Raw genomic sequence first — 15194 nt, 5'->3', positions numbered from 1 at the left:
TTAAACAAGATGGAATTAATTGATATTTATAGGACATTCCATGCAAAAACAACAGAATACACTTTCTTCTCAAGTGCTCATGGAACATTTTCCAGGATAGATCATATCTTGGGTCACAAATCAAGCATTGGTAAATTTAAGAAAATTGAAATTGTATCAACTATCTTTTCCGACCACAAACCTATGAGACTACATATCAATTACTGGAAAAAAATATGTAAAAAATACAAACACATGGCGGCTAAACAATACACTACTAAATAACCAAGAGATCACTGAAAAATCAAAGAGGAAATCAAAAAATACCTAGGAACAAATGACAATGAAAACATGTTAACTCAAAACCTATGAGATACAGCAAAAGCAGTTCTAAGAGGGAAGTTTATAGCAATACACTCCTACCTCAAGAAACAAGAAACATCTTAAATAAACAACCTAACCTTACACTTAAAGCCATTAGAGAAAGGAGAACAAAAAAACCCAAAGTTAGCAGAAGAAATCATAAAGATCAGATCAGGAATAAATGGGAAAAAAAAGAAGGAAATGATAGCAAAGATCAATAAAACTAAAAGCTGGTTCTTTGAGACGGTAAACAAAATTGATAATAACCATTAGCCAGACTCATCAAGAAAAAAAGGGAGAAGACTCAAAACAATAGAATTAGAAATAAAAAAGGAGAAGTAACAACTGACACTGCAGAAATACAAAGGATCATGAGAGATTACTACAGGCAACTATATGTCAATAAAATGGACAACCTGCAAGAAATGGACAATTTCTTAGAAAAGCACAACCTTCTGAGACAGAACCAGGAAGGACTAGAAAATATAAACAGACCAATCACAAGCACTGAAATTGAAACTGTGATTAAAAATCTTCCAACAAACAAAAGCCCAGGACCAGATAGCTTCACAGGCGAATTCTATCAAACATTTAGAGAAGAGCTAACACCTATCCTTCTCAAACTCTTCCAAAATATAGCAGAGGGAGGAACATGGGAGAAAATATTTGCAAATGAAGCAAATGACAAAGGGTTAATCTCCAAAATTTACAAGCAGCTCATGCAGCTCCATATCAAAAAAGCAAACAACCCAATACAAAAATGGGCAGAAGACCTATATAGACATTTCTCCGAAGATATACAGATTGCCAACAAACACATGAAAGGATGCTCAACGTCACTAATCATTACAGAAATGCAAATCAAAGCTACAATGAGGTATCATCTCACACCAGTCAGAATGGTCATCATCAAAAAATCTACAAAGAATAAATGCTGGAGAGGGTGTGGAGAAAAGGGAACCCTCTTGCACTGTTGGTGGGAATGTAAATTGATATAGCCACTATGGAGAACAGTATGGAGGTTCCTTAAAAATCTAAAAATGGAACTACCATACGACCCAGCAGTCCCACTACTGGGCATATACCCTGAGAAAGCCATAATTCAAAAGGGTCATGTACCACAATGTTCACTGCAGCTCTATTTACAATAGCCAGGACATGGAAGCAACCTAAGTGTCCATCGACAGATGAATGGATAAAGAAGATGTGGCACATATATACAATGGAATATTACTCAGCCATAAGAAGAAACGAAATTGAGTTATTTGTAGTGAGGTGGATGGACCTAGAGTCTCTCATACAGAGTGAAGTAAGTCAGAAAGAGAAAAACAAATACCATATGCTAACACATATATATGGAATCTAAAAAAAAAAAATTGTTCTGAAGAACCTAGGGGCAGGAAAGGAATAAAGACACAGACATAGAGAATGGACTTGAGGACACGGGGAGGGGGAAGGGTAAGCTGGGATGAAGTGACAGAGTGGCATGGACATATATACACTACGAAATGTAAAACAGATCGCTAGTGGGAATCAGCCACACAGCACAGGGGATCAGCTCAGTGCTTTGTGACCACCTAGAGGGGTGGGATAGGGAGGGTGGGAGGGAATCGCAAGAGGGAGGAGATATGGGGGGATATATATATATATATAGCTGATTCACTTTGTTATAAAGCAGAAACTAACACAACATTGTAAAGCAATTATACTCCAATAAAGATGTTAAAATAAACCAAAAAAGAGCATTCTTCATATTAAAATGAAAGGACACTAGACAGTAGCTAAAATGCTCATGAAAGAATAAAGAACACCAATGAGGGAACCACATTGGTAAATTTAAGACAGTATAAATGTATTTTCTCTCATTTAACCATTTTTATTTAAAATAAAATTACATAAAGCAACAATTATTAAACTGTGTTGAAGTGTGTATATGTATAAAGATGTCATCTGTATGATAATAAAATTATAAAGAAGAGAGAGAACAGAACTAAATAAAAGCAAAGGTTTTATGTATTATTCAAATTAAATTGGTATTAATCCATACTATATTGTTAAAAATTAAAATGTTAATTGTGAGCCCCAGAACCATTACTAAGAAAATAACTCAAAAAATGCAGTAATAGAAACAAGGGAATTAAAATGGTCCACTTGATAATAGTTAACACAAGAGAAGTCACTAATGCAGAAACAGAGAAACGAAAAAGACATTAAGACAGAAAAGACAGAAAAATGACAGAGGTAAATCCTACTTTATCTTACATTAAATGTCAATTGACTAAACATTCCAATCAAAAGGTAGAGTTTAGCAGAATTGATTACAAACTATAATCCAACTACATGTTGTCTACAAGAGACACACTTTATATTCAAAGACACAAATGGGAAAAAAATAATCTATCCAAGAAGTAACCAAAGGAGAGTTGCAGTGGTTATCCTAACATCAAACTAGACATTAAAACAAAAATTGATACTAGAAGCAAAAAAGGACATTTTATAATGATGTGACAATTAAAAACAGGTAAATATATTCCAAGAACACACAACAATATAACGATACATGTACTTAGATGAGCCCCAAAATACATGATGCAAAAACAAACAGGCATCTCTCTAAAGAAGATTCACAAATGGCCCAAAAGCACATGAAAATATGTTCAACATCATTGGTCATTAGGGAAATATAAATCAAAATCACAATGAGATAGCTCTTCATACTCACTAGGATGGCTTATAAATCAAAAGATGGACAAAACAAGTGTTGGGGAGGATGCCAAAAAATTGGAACCCTCCTACTGTGCTGGTGGAAATGTAAAATGGTGTAGTCACTGTGGTAAAAAGTTTGGTAGTTCCTCGAGAGAAGTAAACAGTTACCACAAGAACCAGCAACTTGCTAGGTATATATCCAAGAGCACTGAAAACATACGTTCACAAAAGAATAGGTACAAGAGTATAACAGTGTTATTCATAACAACCAAAAAGTGGATACAATCCAAATGTCCATCAACTGATGAATAAGCAAGATGTGGTATATCCATACAATGGAATATTACTTGGCCATAAAAAGAAATAAAGTACTGATATATACTATAACACGGATGAATTTTAAAAACATTATGCTAAGTAAAAGAAGCCAGACACAGAAAGCCACATATTGCATAATTCCACTTATAGAAATGTCCAGAGTAGGCAAGTCCATAGACCTAGAAATTATATTAGTGGTAGCCAGGGGCTGGGGGGAGAGGGAGATGACAGTACTAGGTATGGGATTTCTTCATGGGGTGATGAAAATGTTCCAAAATTAGTGGTGACTGTTGCATAACTTTGTGAATATATAAAAATTCATTGAACTGTACACTTTAAAAGAGTGGATTTTATGATATGTGAATTATATTTCAATGTTTTTAAAACTTAAAAATTCAGGACTAAAGTAAAATTATAGAAAAAGATGCACCATGCATTCACTAATCATAAGAAAGCTGGGGTGGCTAACTTGATATAAAGTAGACTTCAGAAAAAGAAAGGTTACCAACGTTAATGTGGAACATTTCATATCGATTAAAAATCTGATTTATTAAAAGATATACAAAATTAAATTGTATGCACCTAATAATACAATGTCAAAGTAATGAAGCAAAAAAATATATAACTGAATTTCGACACTTCCCTGTCAATAACTGATAAAATAAGCAGTCAAAAATCATAAAGGGTATAGAAGATGTGGACAACAGCGTTCAAGTAATTTGACCTGACATTTACATAATACTCCATCCAACAACAGAAGGATACACCTTTTTTTCCAAGTGCACATGAAAACATTCATCAAGACAGATGATATCATGAACCGTAAAACAAGTCTCAATAAACAAAAGGATATGGGGTCAATAGGCAAAAAAATCAACTTTATTTCTATATATTAGCACATCAAAAAAATTAATACCATTTATAATATCATTAAAATCTTAGACATGTACAACCTAGGTATAAATTTAACAAAATATGTGTAAGACATGTATTCTGAAAACTACAAACATCATTGAAAGAACCTGAAAACCTAAATAGATGGAAAAATATACCAGTTAATGGATTGAAAGGTTCATTGTTAACTCTCCCAAAAGTGGTCCATAATCTCAGTGAAATCCCAAGCACTAAGAAAAACAACAAAATTGACAGTCAGGAGATAAATCCATCTTACATGAAAATTAATTTACACAATCTGAAAATAATTTTAAAATAAGTATTTAGAATCTTTCATCTAATAAGGGGAGAAAACTCCATAAAAAACAAAATTTATGAAATTAAAACAGGTAAAAATGTAAATATTCGGCATATGTTTAAAAAGAGACACTAAATGAGAAATCTTGGAATATGTAGTCAATGAAGTTAAAAATCTCAATAGAGAAGATTTAAAAATTTAATTTAATAAGTAAATAAGAATATAATACTGAAGAATTCTCCCAGAACAGGAGGATATAAAAATATTACACACAAGAAAAGCACTTAAGAAAGCAGAATAGATAAAAGTTCCAATATATGTCTAATAGCACTGTCAGAAGAAAAGAGAGAACAGCAGAAAAACAATATTCAAAGATATAAAAGCTAAGAATTTCCCCAAACTGCAGAATTCCATAAAGTCTCAGATGGAAAGTACAAACTTAGTGGAAAACAATAAACAGAAATGAATCTATAGTTCTATAATCATAGTGTACTAGAATACAACAAGGATAAAATGAAAATACATTATGATAGTAAAGATTTTAATATCTCCATTACAATCTGGTAGAGATTGCATGCAGACAAAAAATTTAATATGGAACTGAAGATATTTCAGAGAAAATAAATTTGATCTGATAATGGCTGATAGAGCCCTATATCAAACAAATAAATTTATATATTATTTTCAAGTAAATAGAGAACATTCACAATAATTGGATTATTCATAAATATATTATAGATATAATAATTGGATAATAACACATAGGAAATTGCCAACAAAAATAATCAATATCACACAGACTTCATTCAATACCCCCAATGCAATTGAATTAAAATACTACAATATAAGAATGTATGTATGTGTGTGTATGTATGTATGGCGGGAAGGCGAGGGGGAAAAAGAGTATATACACACATATAAATCCTATACATCTTGAAATTAAAACAAACTCCTAAATAGCTCATAAGGTAAAGTAAAAAGCATAAAATAAATTTTATAAAAATTATAAAATATCTAGAACCAAATAATTTTAAAACAGTTTCATCAATCCCCTTAGGATGCCAGTTAAGCAGCACTTGCATGTAAATCCAATGCCTTAAAGACAGATATTAAAATGAGAAAAGCAATGAAAAATAGGGAGAATAACACAAAATTCAGAGTAGTGACTAGCCAAAGGAAGAAGGGAGGGGGGATTCTATTAGAGAGAGAGACACAGGAGACTTCACCTTATCTGTAATGTTTTACATCTTAAGCTGATGGGGAGGAATATGGGTGTTCATTATGTTACTCTTTATAACTTTTTGTATGTCTGAAATATTTCAAAATAAATGTTTTAATAATAAACAAAAGCTAAATAAATATTTGACTTATAGAGCTAATATCTCATCTATGAACACAAATGAAAGATGCTAAATATAAAATTATGAATCAAATCCAACAAAATATAGTAAAAATAATACATCCTGACTAAAAAGAATCTATCATAGGAATGGAGAAGGTGCAACATCACAAAATGTGTCCCTTCTATAGAACATGGGAGCAATGTTATATAATAATCTCATTAGACTGAGGGAAAAGCATTCAATATAATTCAAAACTCAGAATACTTTAAAAATTAGGGGGAATTCCCTGGTGGTCCAGTGGTTAAGACTCCGCACTCTCACTGCCGAGGGCCCAGGTTGAATCCCTGGGCAGGAACTAAGATCCCATATCCCACAAGCCACAGATGCAGCCAAAAAAAAAAAAAAAAAAAAAAAGGAATAGAACGGAGCTTTCTTAACTCAATAAATGAAAATCCTACAGCCAATATTATATTAGGTTGAAATATATGAAATTGTCATTTTTTTTAAGTTAAAAAATGGCCCATTGTCAGCAATTTCATAAGATTCAATCTAATACTGGTGAAACTTCAGCGGGATAACTTAAAATAAAATGACAAGTATATGTACTATTATTCGCACTATTTAACATTATACTGGGGATTCTGATCAAGGACATAAATAATAAAAAGGGAAAAAAAAGAAAAAACATTGTACAAGAGAAGTCAAAACTGACTTTATTTACAAACATGATTTCCCACACAGAAAATCCAAATACCTTATATGAGATTTCAGCAAGTTGCTGAATACAAAATATGCAACAAAGACATGTACAAAAATGTTCACAGGAGCACGATTTGTAATATCCCAATACTGGAAAAAAAATGAAAATGTCATCAACAATAGAAATGGATACAGAGGAACAGAATAGTTTTCCAACGAAGACATACAAATGGCCAACAGGCAGATGAAAAGATGCTCAACATCGCTAATCATCAGGGAAATGCAAATCAAAACCACAATTAGATATCACCTCACACAAGTCAGAGTTAACTCTCATGAAAAAGACAAGAGATAACAAGTGTTGGTGAGGATCTGAAGAAAAGGGAACCCTAAGACATTTCTGGTGGGAATGTAAATTGAGCATAGCCACTATGGAAAACAGTACAGAGGTTCCTCGAAAAATTTGAAATTGAATGACCATATGCTCCAGCAATCCCACTTCTGGATACACATCCAAAGGAATTGAAATCAGGATCTCATATCTGCACTCCCATGTTCACAATGGCATTACTCACAACAGCCAAGATATGAATACAACCTAAGTGTCTGTCAATGAATAATGGATGAATGGATAAAGAGCATGTGATATATATGCACCAATATTATTCAGCCATCAGGAAAAAGGAAATCCTGCCATTCGTGACAACTTGGATGGACCCTGAGGGCATTACGTTAAGTGAAACAAGTCAGAGAAAAACAAATAACTGTAAGATATCACTTATATGTGGAATCTACAAAAGATAAACTCAGAGAAACAGAGAGTAGAATGGTGTTTACCAAGGATTCAGGAGGTGGGGGAAATGGGGAGATACTGATGAAAGGGTATAAACTTCCAGTTATAAGATTAACAAGTTTGGGTACCAAATGTACAGCATGGTGACGATAACTAATAACACTGTGTTATATACTTGAATGTCGCTAAGAGAGTAGATCGTAATTGTTTTCACCACAAAAAAGAAATGGCAACTATGTGACAGGATGGAGATGGTAGCTAATACTATGGTAGTAATCATTTTGCGATTTATAAATATGTCAAATCAACATACTGTACACTTTAAACTTATACAATGCTATCTGTCAATTATATATCAGTAAAGCTGGGGGGGAACAATAGAAAGGATAAAGAATTACTGCTTCACATAACAGCATGGATGAATTCTCACAAAGAAGTTATACGTAAACGTCGAAGGAGGGAGGGAGGGGAGGGAAGAAGGGAGGGAGAAAGAAAGAGGCTGACTTCAAAAGTTCAAAATTTGTTGTGATAGAAGTCAAGATAGTGGTTACCTCTGGGAGGGGAAGGGGGGCCAGGTGGAGTGGCTGGAAGGGATGGAGCACAAGGAAGCGACCTGGGGTGCTGATAATATTCTAATTGTCCATTTGGGTGGTGATTACACACTTTGGATTTGTGCACTTTCTGAATATATGCTATAGTTCTGTAAAAAGTTAACTTAAAGACTCAGCATTCTTTGTTTACCAGCAACAATAACGACAAAAAATAGAAAATAAAAACAAAAGGCATTACTAAAAAGAGCAAAAACAAAGTGAAAAAATAAGCTTCAACTAGAAGATCTTTGACATTTACATTACATATAACCAACAAAGGCTGGTGGTGTTCAAAATATATTTAACAAGAAAAAAAAACTCTTATGCTCCTAAAGGGCAAAGGATATGAACTGGCTATTCACAGAAAAGGAAACCTCTAGGATTGGAGATTGGAGTTACGCAGCCACATTCTGGAAATGCCTGGAGACACTGAAAGCTAGAAGAACAAGGAAGGGTCTTCCCCAAGAGCCTTCTAAGGGAGCGCTGCCCTGCCAATACCTTTGTTTTAACTTCTGGCCTCCAGTAAATGTGAGAGAATAAATTTCTGTCCTTTAAGACTCCAAGGACAACAAATTGAGGAAATTTGTTATGGAAGCCCTAGGAAATTAAACCAATTCCCTAAGACTTGGTAGTTCCATTTCTAAATCTATTCCCTAGAGCACTGGGTCTCTACAAGATCCAACACCCTCCTTTTACAACTAATATTTTGCAATTTACCCATACACATAACTAAAAAATAAACCAATGCCATAACGGAAAAAAATACAGGAATAAAATAAATTATATATTTCTATGCGTAAACGCTCAGGCAGAACTAAGCTAGAAGATACAATATTTGCACCTATTCACAGAATCAACGTGAACTGGTCTGTTTCAAAAGCTGAATGATAGGTATTTGCAGCTCAAACACAAGCAGAGTTGCCACTGATGCCATGATTTTCTGAAAGAGTAAACTCTTACCAGAGTTCCGAACAAAACAAAGTACACTCTTTCCTCAATTTACATGGTAATTGCATTAGTGGAAAATTCACTGTATTTAAAAATATTTTTTTCCAAAAAAAAAAAAACAGACTTTGTGTTTAAACATAAAACAGAGTTAGGTTCTTAATCTCTAATAATTATAAACAGGTTTTCATATACATATTCAATGGGACAGTCAAGTCATGCAGAATACCAGATAATCAACACCAGTAGGATCTCCCCCAACCACTATGGCAAACAAGGTAGCCCACAGATTTCTAGCATGCTCCCTAGGGCACAATATCTGCCCTTGAGAACAACTAACTCATGGACACCAGAAGGTATGTTCAAATATTCTCACTGCAACATTGTTTGTAATATTAAAAAAGAGGAAAACTGGTATTTAAAAGTCCATCAATAGGGGAATAAGAATTAAATCACTGTCATATAAATATACAGCATTACATAACAATTAAGGAAATTAACTAGATCTGTAAGAATCAACACTGACAAATTTCAGAAACAGTGAAGTGGAAAAAACAGATCTGCAGAAGGATACCTACAGTATGATACCATTTGTGTAAAGTTTTAAAACAGAACAATAGTACACGTAGTACGTAGGCGTACACAAATATGGAGTAAGCTTACAAAAACCTGAATGAAAAGAATACACTCCAACTTCAGGATATTGATTATGTTACCTCTAGGAAGGGACGGAGGAAAATTGGCTTCAGCAAGAGGTGCAAAGGGGCCTTAACTACATCTGTAACATTTTATTTCTTAAAAACAAAAATTTGCAGGAAACATGTAAAATGAGGATTTATTAAATCAGGGTGGGGGGAGATCACAGTATTTAGGTTTTCTTTTTCTGTAAGTTTGAAGTACTTTAGAGTTAAAGTTTTAAAAAGTCTGTATTCCAGGGAAATTTACCACCAGCTGCAGCATAAGTGAGTAAGGAAACCAGAAAACGATCACGAATGTTCAGATGAACTGTGATTGAAAAGTACCCAGATCTCTTTGCCTCAATGCTATCAATAATTTGAGTGAGGTAGTGAGGTGAGGTGAGTATAGAGAAGAAAAATGGGAATTATACAATACAGACTAACCCCAAACTGACACATCAGGTAAAGCAAATTGGCTGATTTTATTGCCCAGGCATTGGGCTTTACTCTTGTACCTCCAATTTCTTCCTTCTATATACCTAAAAACATCTCATGAAAACGTCACTACTGAATAAGAAGAAGAAGGTAGAGTGAAGAAGCAGCAAATATAGTTTTTCATATCAAAGATATGATGTTTCAAATATTAAAAGTGTTAAGTGATGGGAAATATAATTTTTGGCTGCTCTTTATAAACAAGTTACTTTGGCATATTACATCATTTTCCCAAGATTCCTTGAGAAAAGTCACACTTTCTTCCCAGCAACATATTTTCTCTCAAGTCACGGCTCTGTTGAGCAACATAAAATATTGCGTTATACACCAAAACCTTTCGTGTTTACTATGTTTTTGCTCTCATATTACCACAGTATTAAACATGAGATACCACAAATACAAGACTACAGCAAAAAAATAAACATGGAGAGGGGAGAATGGAATGAAGTGCCCCACTTCAAACAGGCAGGTAGAAATAAAACACCTAATTTCCAGTTTAGAAGAACAAATTAAGTATCACCGTGACGGGGAAAAATTCAGACAATAACACAACATGGGATATTCTGTATCCGACCCTGGTCTCCAAAAGGTAGCATGCATAAAAAAACTTTTATAGGAATGAATGTTCATAGTAGTTTTATCCATGACAACCACGACTTGGTAACAACCCAAATAATCAACAATAAAGAGAATGGGTAAACATGTTGTGGTGTATGATAGGACATGATACAAATCACATGATAGAATGCTACCCCACAATATAAAGGAACTACCAATAGGCACAGCACATGAATGAGTCTCAAAAATACGATGAACAGAAGAAGCCCACACAAAATATTACACACTATATAGCTCATTTAATATGATGTTCAAGTACTGGCAAACTAATCTTCCCTGCTAGAAATCAGAAGAGGAGTTCCCTCTGCGTGGGGCTTAAAAGGGGGAACAAGGGAATTTACTGTGGCGATGGAAGTGTTCTAAATCTTGATCCAAATAATGGTTGTATGAGTGTATGAATTTATCTAGATCCATGGAGGGGGGAAAACATTGTGGGAAAGAAACAGTAGAACTGCTCTATGTTAAAATGGACTAAAACAACCTAACGACCAAATGCAACATGTAAACTTTGAATGGATCCTGGTTTGAAAAAGTTAACTATACACGCCATTTTTGTTGACAACTAGGAAAACTTGGAAATGGACTAGATACTAAGAAATTATGGATAATTATCTTAGGTGTGATAATAGTATTGTGGTTATTTAGAACAATGTCCTTATTTTTAGAAGATATATGCTGAAGTATTTAGGCAACAATTTACTTTCATATTTTTGGTAAAAAATATTTATTTTTATACATATACAAATATAAAGATATATCAAATTAACGTACATAGGTCATGGAATATATTCATTGTACTATTCTCCCAACTACTCTGTATGTTTGAAAAATGTCAATAAAGAGTTGAGGTTAAAGAAGATGCCCACTTACCTAGAGTGATCTTCAGGATACATTAAGGAAAGAAAACAAGCAAAGTGCAGACTAGTTTATATAATATGCTTCCTATTGTGAAGGAAAGTAAAAAAATATATATGGGAAGGGGGGAGTTACAGTGTGTGTGTGTGTGTGTGTATGTATCTATTTGATTATATTACAAAGGGAAATACTAGAAGAATAAATCAGACACCAATAAAAATGGTTACCTACAGCAGATGAAAATAGATGGAAAACAGGTTTGAAAAGGGCTGGAAATAAGACTTCTCAGAGTGTATCATTTTATACAGTTTTGACTTTTATACCCCATAAATGTAAAGAATTAAATGAAATTGAAAAAAATGAAATTGAAAAGATGTTAAAAATATCTATGCTCACATGAATTCCTCCATTCAATCAAAGCCAAATCAATCAAGCTTGTCTAATGTGTGAGGTTATTAACGGTCTTTTTTGCTCCTTCTGAGCATCAGAGTCATTTAATGGGGTTTTTGCTGGTCAGAAAACTTAGCGTCTTCCTGCAGATCTGCCCCCTAAATAGTTGCGCAAACCTAGAAAAACATTTAGTCAAGCTAAGCCTCAATTTTCTCACCCATAAAAAGAAACTCAATCCAATGAAAGCTAAGATTTCTTAGAACTGTAAAATTCTGTGACTCAAATGTCTGTTGAAAAAAATGAAACAGGAATGTTTCCACCTGCATAATTTCTTAAGCCACGATGAACAACAAAGCTCCATTATACAGCCGTTCACTTTCCTCCTGACAACTTATACTGGGGAGAAAGGGTAGTGAAATAACTTCTCTCTCTGACCCCTTCAGGCAGTAGTCAGTTACCACCAAGGGCTTGCTCTAAGCAGGTCTGGATTGACCAAGGAAGGAAAGCAACATCCGGTCCGGTCAGGCAGCTGCTCTCGCAGGCTGCTAAACTGCATTGGTTAGCAGAAGAGGAAGCAGCAGCCAGTAAAGTCTGGAGAGGCCGAACTCAGGAGTTTTACTAACTGCCCTGGGCGCAGCGGTTCAGGAAACTTCGTGTATTCTTTTGCCAAATGAATCCTCCTTTACAAAAAGGCTGCCAAGCTTTGGCAGCTGTGGGATGAAAAAAACATCTGAAGCCAAAACTATAGAGTTTCTGACACTGCAGTGAGTAAAATCTCTGCAGCCTTAAAGATAAAGCGACAGTGCCAGAAACTTTCTTCTCCAAGCCTGCCTCACACTCTGCCCTACCCGGCCTTCCTTTCTTTAAGACCTAGCCAAAGACCTAAAACAGTCCTGTGACTTCCCTGGAGGTTTCAGGGACTGTGCTACAGCGGCCTCATTGTAATGTGAGGAAAGACAGCAAGGAAAGCAGAGGATGCTTTGTGGTGGGGGGATGGAGAGCCTTGACCGCAGGGCGTGCAGGAAGGAAGTGGGGAGGACACACACACACACACACACACACACACACACACACACACACAGTTTTGCTGGGAGATGAAAGAGATGAGAAATAAAAGGACTTAGAGAAGTGGAAAAAGAAAAAAAGGACTGAAGGAGGAATTTTGTTTCCAAACTGCCTGCAGGTCTAAAATGGAGGTATGGAAAGACTTTTGGGGGGATTTCCTCTAGAAGAGAGAGGCTGGAGATTTCATCTGAAGAGGAGAATGAGAGGGTCCTGTAAAGGATGAGGGGGAAGGAGATCAAAACCCCTTGGAAGGGTCTTGTAAGATTATTCAGAGGGATGGCGTTTGCTCATGGCATGGAGAGGTCCAAGGCCCTTCACTTGAGGAAGGGCAGGGGGTTCTCTGCCTCAGCTGGATTTCCACAGCAAGCTGGGGGGACACTATCCTCTTCAGCATGTCTGGAGAGTGACTGGGTGGGGCTGAAGGTCCTCTGGAGCAAGTTTAGAGAATTAGTAGTGTCCCTCTAAAAGCTGGTGCCTTTCTTGGAGTGAAGGGAAGGATAGGGGTTCCTTCTCAACATCGGGAGAGTTTGGGGGCTGGAGGGGCCTGAAATGGTTTCCGAGGTATTGGCCCTGGGGTAGATGGCAAGGTGCTGTGTGCAATGCTGACATATTTCGGTTGCGGGGTGTGGGGACTCTACTTTGAGAGGAAAGGCCCCTTCACTAATCAGAAGCTTGTTAATCTGTCTGAAAGAGGAAAAGCACCCCTCCCCACCCCCCGAAGGCTGGGGAGAAGTCGAGCCAGTAATACTCTCACTAAAAGAACTGGAGCAGAGAAGAGGAATTTTAAAAGAAGACTCTTCCCCCACCCAATTCACTGGAAAGTTGAGAGGAGAGAGGAGGACTTTCTAAAGTGGTTTGGAAAGGATTTGAAGGAACCCAAACTGGAAGTTGGGAGGAAGCTAGGGGAGCTGAGGTGGAGGGGTTCGGTGGGGGGCGTCAGGCCTCTGTGTGGCTGGAGGGGGAGGGCGTTCGTGATTTTGAGGTTGGGGAAGAGCCAAATGACACGGGATCAAAGCTCCATAGGGATGATTCGGAGGGTGGAGGAGGTTTCGCGGTGACCCGGGGTTCTCGGAAGGGAACGGAGGCGGCGACCCTAGTAAATTCCGGGGGCTGACGACACCCAGGCGGCGGCGATGGGGGCGCGACCTGTACTCACACAGCGGATCTCCAGCGCCAGGGCGCACTGCAGCGCCTTCACCTTCGGCATCCGCGCAGGGTTGGGGCGGCGGGGAGGGACCCCGGCCGCGGACCCGAGGGAGGTGAGGAGACGCTGGGCGGGGACGGGGAGGAGACGAGGTGGCGGCGGCGGTAGCAGCTGTGCCCCCAGGCCGGGGCCCGCGGTCCAGCCAGGGTCCCGCCCGAGCGGCAGCCTTGCGCGGGGCGCGGACTCGTTGTCATGGCAGCCGGGAGGGGCGGGGCCGGAAGAGACGATAGCGGGGACGCGCCGGAGCCGCGGCTCGAGGGCGAGCAGCTGGGGGCGGGACTCAGAGAACGACGGGAGGGGCGGGGGTCGCTCGAGGAGGCGGGGCTTCCGAAGGGGCGGGGCGGGGCGGGGCGAGGCGGGGTGGGGCGGGGCAGTTCGTCTGTGACGTCAAGCTATGGGCCCAAAGCCAGAAGAAGAAGAGAATAGCTGTATAATAGGACAGTGCGCAGGTCCGGGTGCTGGACTCAGGAGCCCTGAGTTCCAACGTGGCAGTGGCAACTTGAGCTAGTGGCGTCCCCCCGCGGCCTCAATTCCCAAACTGTAAAGAAGAATAACGATTATTCGTTCTCTTATTTGAATTTCCTTACGGTGTTCAAAGCCATCATGAGAAAACAGGATTGGAGAAGAGACGTGCTCAATTCAAAGGCAGAACCAGGACTGGACCTCAGGAGCTCTCAAGTAAAAGGTTGCCTCCCTGAGAAGAGGGGCCTCAATCAAATCACCTTCCTCTTCCGAGTCTCCTATTCTGCGATTCTTCGTTAGTGCGTCGCCCCCCTCCCTTCAAGGTTTCCCGTCTAATCACCTGTGTATGCATCTCAGTGTATATTGTTTTAAGTTGAACTGTCAATGAGGGGCCAAAAATAGGTCCAGTTGCAAAGTGGCTGGGCCACAGACCATCGATGATTAAGGAAATCTAAGAGATTGCCCAAGCCAATCGTTTTAAAAATCATTTTTAGTGCGAAATA

General features: G+C 37.7%; 1 protein-coding gene across 2 annotated transcripts in view; it reads right to left on the bottom strand.

Moving 5' to 3' along the window:
* Positions 1-14426, bottom strand: part of SPATA6 (spermatogenesis associated 6) — a 163263-nt gene extending 148837 nt beyond the window's left edge. For both annotated transcript variants that reach the window (XM_030870076.2, XM_030870077.2), the window contains exon 1: positions 14182-14426. In XM_030870076.2, coding sequence (XP_030725936.1) covers positions 14182-14232 — 51 coding nt within the window. In that variant the 5' untranslated portion in view covers positions 14233-14426. The remainder of the gene's footprint in view (positions 1-14181) is intronic.
* Between the last annotated feature and the right edge of the window lie 768 nt (positions 14427-15194).

The sequence above is a fragment of the Globicephala melas genome, chromosome 1 (genome assembly GCF_963455315.2).
Source record: "Globicephala melas chromosome 1, mGloMel1.2, whole genome shotgun sequence".
In the NCBI taxonomy this organism is placed as follows: Eukaryota; Metazoa; Chordata; class Mammalia; order Artiodactyla; family Delphinidae; genus Globicephala; species Globicephala melas.
The sequence above is the reverse complement of the archived record's forward strand: the minus strand, read 5'-3'. Positions and strand labels throughout refer to the sequence as shown.